A 6,172-nucleotide genomic window follows, 5' to 3' on the forward strand; every position below is an offset into this window, starting at 1 on the left:
TATCTTCGAATAATTCATAAAGAAAAAAGATAAAAAAAAATAACATTTAAAAAAACAACCTTAAAAATCACTCTATAACAAAAAAGATAAAAAATAATATTTAAAAAATAACCTTAAAAATCACTTCATGATAAAAAACTGTGAAAAGAAATTGTTAAACATTAAAGAAAAAAAATACTCTCGTAAAAAGACTCAATTGAGTGTGGTCTAAGATATTCCAGCTTCGTGGCACATGGGAGCCCCAAATAAGTTGGGATCCTCATGCATCTCGTTACGAGGGCGATTTTTTGAAAGATCAAGGCACGGACGCTTCGAGCTTAGAGAATCCTCTGCGCGTGTCTCGACCACCACCATCACAGAAGTCGCCATCGCCAGTTGAGCGCTAACCATACTGGATTGGACTGCGGAGCTGCGCGGACGACTGTAACAGCCTATCGACCCTGCAATCACACGCCATGAGCCACCCACCTCAGCTAGCGATTTTTTTCGATTTTTTCGCTTAAAAGCTATTGAATTAATATTTTTAGATGAAATTATTATTCCGTCACGACCCAATTAAGATAATGATTTTCTATTCTAGCTATGAACAGGTTGTAACAATGATTTTTTAGTTAGGTAAGAACTGACTAAAAAACGTTAATTTTTACGGTCATTGCTAAAATAGAGGTTACGAAGTGACGGATAATATTTTTTTTATAGTGAATATTTCGCGCGAAGAAGGATCATAGCACATCTGGAGGCAAATAAATATTCTAGCATCCCAGACAATTCGGAACATGCAATGCGAGCTTCTCGATGACAGTTCGATCTCATGAAGACGACAAGTTTGCTACGTTCTTGCAGAAACTAGTAACGTTAGCATCCTGGATGAGATCAGGTTGAGCCAACACGATCAAGCTCGATCGCGATGGCTGGAGTTCATTACCCAAAATTCATTCGCATCTCGCACTCTATTGATGCAGCCGTGGCAACCACTTTTAGGCTCCAGATATCTTGTCACTGTTACATACTGCATGCTAGCTTTAGTAGGCATGCATCCCATTCATCCACTCTAGTTTAATTTAATCAACTAACTAAATAATATGAGTTAAAAAAATTATCTAATTAATCTGTTAAATTGAACTAGAATAGATAACGGATACTCATGTCCATTCTTGGGTTTTACTATACTCCTTGCGTGGGTGGTATGTGGTACTTATACATAGAAACACAGACCTCGCTGGAGTCACAAACGATTCGGCACTGGATCAGACATGATAATCTCTTAAAAATACAACTCTGTATACTCTTGTGTACCTATGGTCTATATTAAACATCTATTTCTCCTATTTAATACATATTTGTTAGTTTATTTTCTTATATATCATGTAATTTTTTTATCTACCTCTTTAACATAAATCTTGATCTAAATAAACAGTCTGATAATCAGACGCTACATGTACTAGCGGAATTTTGGTGTTCGGCCATCTCCTGTCGGTGCTAGACTCCTCACCACTCTCTGTCCCCACCCTGTGCCCCACTCCACACCATCCTGCTCCCACTGCCAGTGGACCCATCGCTCCAATCATGCCCACACGGTCCCACCGACAGCGACCCAAAACTTTCACTACACTTCTTCGTGATAGTGTACCCAACAATTTTCCTACGGCTCCGTACACCATACCACATCACGAAGAAAATTCGACAGGAACCTTTAAAAAAGATCTTATAGGAACCTTTAAAAATTCTATAGGAATTTAAAAAAATCCTCGTAAAACTCTTGTACATTTTATTTTTCTCCTTATATTAATAATTGACATGTGCAGAAGAGAAGAATGAAATCACTTGAGGTCTTTTTAAAGAACCGGTCACGCGGCGAGCCAAGCCGCTGCCGTAGAAAAAGCCCTCCGAAACGCCGCCGCGCCCGGCAGAGTCCCCGCCTCGGCCTCACCCACGCTGCCACGCAGCGCTCTCCCGCAGCGCGTGACGGAGGAAACGACGACACTTGAGGAGGAGGTGGCTGGTCGGCGAGTGCGATAGGAGGCTGCGGAGATGGGGTCCAAGTACACGCGGGGGTGCTGCGGGTGGCTGATCGTGGCGCTGGTGGCGGCACTGGTGGCCACGGCGGCGGTGTTCGCCATCATGAAGCGCAAGCCCGGGGGCCGCCGCATCAAGCCGCTCCCAGTGCCGGGACCGCCGGGGGCTGTCGACCCCAAGTACGGCGACGCGCTCGGGGTCGCGCTCCAGTTCTTCCAGGTCCAGAAGTGTGAGTAGCCCAACTACTTACTTAGCCATGCAATGCTTTCGCGATTCGATGGTTTGGGCTGCAAAGGGGAGGCTGGAGGTTTAGCTGCCTCCGAGGTTGTGCTTGTATAGATGTGACTTTTCCATACTTGGAGGTGGCAAGACTGGTTATCGACTCATTTGTGGTGCTTTGCTGGACTCCTTTTCTGAAATTCGGCCAATGATTTCCCAGTAGGAAATTTGGTAGTAGGGTAAATTTTTCGCTAATTCCATATACCTTTTATTGATGTCTTTGACTCTTTGAATTGGAATTGTTTCACGAAATCCTGCGATAGAATTTGCTTTCTTGGGCTGCTCTGATGTGCCGAACAATGTGGCCTCCCAAATCTCACTTGAATTTTCTCGTTGGGCTGTCAAATTGGCAGCTTTGATGTACGGATATTTCAATTAGCTACCGAGATTGGTCCCTTGGTGGCTCCAGATTCTAATACCTTGTATAAGATGTTGAATGAGCAAATTTGGAACTCTTTTCTGCTGCTTTAGCTGAAATGCTGGCCATTCTGTTGCTTCTGTGCAGCGGGGAAGTTGAAGAACAACCAGATCCCGTGGCGGGGGGACTCGGCACTGGACGACGGGAAGCAAGCGGGGCTGGACCTTTCCAAGGGAATGTATGATGCTGGGGATCATATGAAGTTCACCTTCCCGATGGCGTTCACCGCGACGGTGCTTGCATGGTCAGTGCTGGAGTATGGGGATCAGATGAGCGCAGCGAAACAGCTGGACCCTGCGCTCGATGCGCTCAAGTGGATTACAGATTTCCTTATCAATGCACACCCTTCTGACAATGTGTTCTATATTCAGGTTAGCGTTGCTGTCCTGCATCCTAATGATCATTATGCATTATGATTTACGAGGTATATTTGAGTAAACAAATGATTCCATCCTGTCCTGCATCCTAATGATGCTTGAATAGTATAGGTTTGCCGTTTGCTTTAAGTATGGTTATATTGGGGCCTGATGGCATTTCAGTAGAGGCAAAAGTTTGGTTGGTTAGGAAGCAAGAACCCAGGTCAAATGTCAAGATCTAGACACCTAATAGTTGGTAGGTACTTCGTTGTCTGGTTGATATGTTTAAACCGACACATTTGTTGTGATTCTTGGCTATTGATTGGGACAGGGGCAAGTCCAATGTCCCTTTTCCTTCTATTTTGTCTGATAGCCGAAGGGAATTGGATGACTGTATGGGGATGGTAGTCCTGTACCGTGAGTTGAGATGAAGCTGGAGCATGTACAGTTGCAGACCCTTAAGCTCATCTGATAACAAGAGTTAACCCTTGAGGGAAGGGTTTTTTTTTTTGGCAGTGGGTGAATGCATTTGCAATGTGTGTTCAGGCGTAAGGGTGAATATGTGATACCTGAATCATGAAAATATAAGAAACTATTTCATTCCCTGAATAAAGATGTCCTGTAGGCACTGATATATATTCAATTTAACCTGCATTTTTATGAAATCAGATCCGAGCATCAGAGAATTAGGCTACCGAATAACTTATTTGTTGTTTGAGTATTTAAAGAAATTATAATTTGGGTGGGCAAGGTCAGATCAGTGTTCACCTAGATGGTCATCTAGCGTGTCTAGACGACATCTAGACGCTGGACGGCGGCCAGCCGTCGAGTTTAGGGGGTAGACGCAGCCCTAGATGATCTGGCCATCTAAATGGTCCTACACGGTCTAGACGGCCGTGGCTAGACGGTTCTAGGTGGACTAGGTGGTGACTAGTGCAAGCACTGGGTCAGATTCAGGTCTGAGTAGTACATTATGTTTCTTTAGCAATACTGCAATGCAACAGACGCACCATTTTCATTTTGTTTAACCATGGTAACTAACTCTATGAGAACTGTTACTAGGTTGGTGATCCTGATCTGGACCACAATTGCTGGGAAAGGCCAGAAACAATGACTGAGAAAAGGCCACTCACACAGATTAACAAGAAGTCTCCTGGATCAGATGTCGCCGCTGAGGCAGCAGCAGCCATGGCAGCAGCATCGATGGTGTTCAAATCCAGTGATACTACATATTCTGATGTGCTTCTTCAACATGCCCAGAAGCTATTTACTTTTGCTGATACTTATAGAGGCCTCGCCAGTGACAGCTATCCAAAGCTCCAAGACTTCTATAATTCCACTAGTTATGTTGATGAACTCCTATGGGCAGCAAGTTGGCTCTATCATGCCACTGGAGACCAGACATATCTCAGTTATGTAACTGTACAGAATGGAAAAGCTTATGCTGATTGGGGAAGGCCAACATGGTTCAGTTGGGATGACAAACTTCCAGGCACACAGGTTTGCATGGACTGAGCTGAGTGAATTTGTATTGCAGGATTGGAATTATTTATCATATCTGCATAATTCTCTCTTCATTCAAGGACAAGAGTTTGAAGTACACTTTGTCTATTCTGTGCAGGTCCTTTTGTCAAGACTAAATTTCTTTGGCTCCAAACAGATATCTAATGCTGAAAATGAGGGGTTAAAAATGTATAGAGATACTGCTGAAGCTATCATTTGTGGTCTGCTTCCAGATTCCCCGTCAGCCACTGCTAGTAGAACTGGAGGTGCGTTGTACTGCCTCTGCTCTTTGATCTGGTATTACCATGCAATACAAATAGAACACTTACATTATTGTGATCTTTCAAGTTCCCTTTTTACATACTCAATATACTGGAGAATTTTACAATTTTTGTCAGAAACTTAATATGTGGAGTATGTATTACAAATGTGTGTTGTTTCATCATATCACTACTATATCAGTGTAATTTTTTTTGCAGGAGGGTTGATTTGGATAAGCCCATGGAATTCTCTCCAGCATGCCACAAATGCTGCATTCCTTGCTGTTGTTTACAGTGACTACATGCTCTCGTCACGGACAGTGGCAGTGCAGTGCAGCGGAAAGTACTACAGTCCTACTGATATACGCAATTTTGCTGCATCACAGGTGCGCTATGCAAAACCTTAAGAGATAGATGGGCATGTAGTTCATATGACATTTGTTGGTTCCCAAGATTTACCAAGCTGCACAGTAAAACCACCTTGTTGATATGACCAATGCATTCTGCGTCATTGTTTTTTTGTTATCATCATTCTGGACTCTACTTCTCTTCTCTTAATAGCTAAATGATGGAAGATGTTGCATAAGTTTTAAATTTATGTTGCCATGTTGTGTGTCAGGCCAATTACATCTTGGGCGACAACCCAATGAAGCTTAGCTACCTTGTTGGATATGGGAGTAGCTATCCACAGCAAGTACACCACAGAGGAGCGTCCATTCCTGCAGATGCGAAAACTGGCTGCAAAGGTTTCCAGTATCTTCATTCACCCAGTCCAAACCCAAATGTTGCCATGGGAGCTCTTGTGGGTGGGCCGTTCCAGAATGACACTTTCGTCGACTCTCGTGACAACACGCTACAGACGGAGTCCAGCACTTACAACAGTGGCACCCTTGTTGGTCTGCTTTCTGGTCTAGTCACCACTTCCTCTGTGGCACAGTCATTCACCTAGAGGCCTCTCTTAAGTTCCGGCAATGGCTTTGATCAACCTGGAAGGATACATGTACAATCACAGTTTTTTGGCGAGGCCGATGGTAATGCGTGATTACTGAGAGAAGCTTCGTTGGACATCATTTAGATGGATGGGAGTTAGCACTTAGCTGTAGTTGTTAGTGCCATATTCCTTCTGTTTGTATAATTGATGGTACTGCCCCTGCAGCTATAATTTTCACTGTGTGGTCCTATCTGGTTTGCTGGTGTACCTGTAAGGCTGTAACTACGAGTAATGTATTTATAGGACAGATTTCATTTGTTGATTCTGTGTGGTTTTCCAAAGCTTGTACCGATGAATTGTAACACCTCTCAACTGAATTGGGTGTTGAACGTGTGAATTTGCAATTGGA

At 43.6% G+C, this 6,172-nt stretch overlaps 1 protein-coding gene across 1 annotated transcript; it reads left to right on the forward strand.

Moving 5' to 3' along the window:
* Positions 1-1,825: 1,825 nt before the first annotated feature.
* LOC133897303 (endoglucanase 24) lies at positions 1,826-6,172 on the forward strand. The gene is made up of 6 exons (XM_062337982.1): positions 1,826-2,245; positions 2,801-3,084; positions 4,132-4,569; positions 4,691-4,838; positions 5,052-5,218; positions 5,452-6,172. Exons 1-6 carry the CDS (start codon positions 2,032-2,034, stop codon positions 5,779-5,781), a joined length of 1,581 nt encoding a protein of 526 aa, XP_062193966.1. The 5' UTR covers positions 1,826-2,031; the 3' UTR covers positions 5,782-6,172.

This window comes from Phragmites australis, chromosome 17, assembly GCF_958298935.1.
Source record: "Phragmites australis chromosome 17, lpPhrAust1.1, whole genome shotgun sequence".
Lineage (NCBI taxonomy): Eukaryota > Viridiplantae > Streptophyta > Magnoliopsida > Poales > Poaceae > Phragmites > Phragmites australis.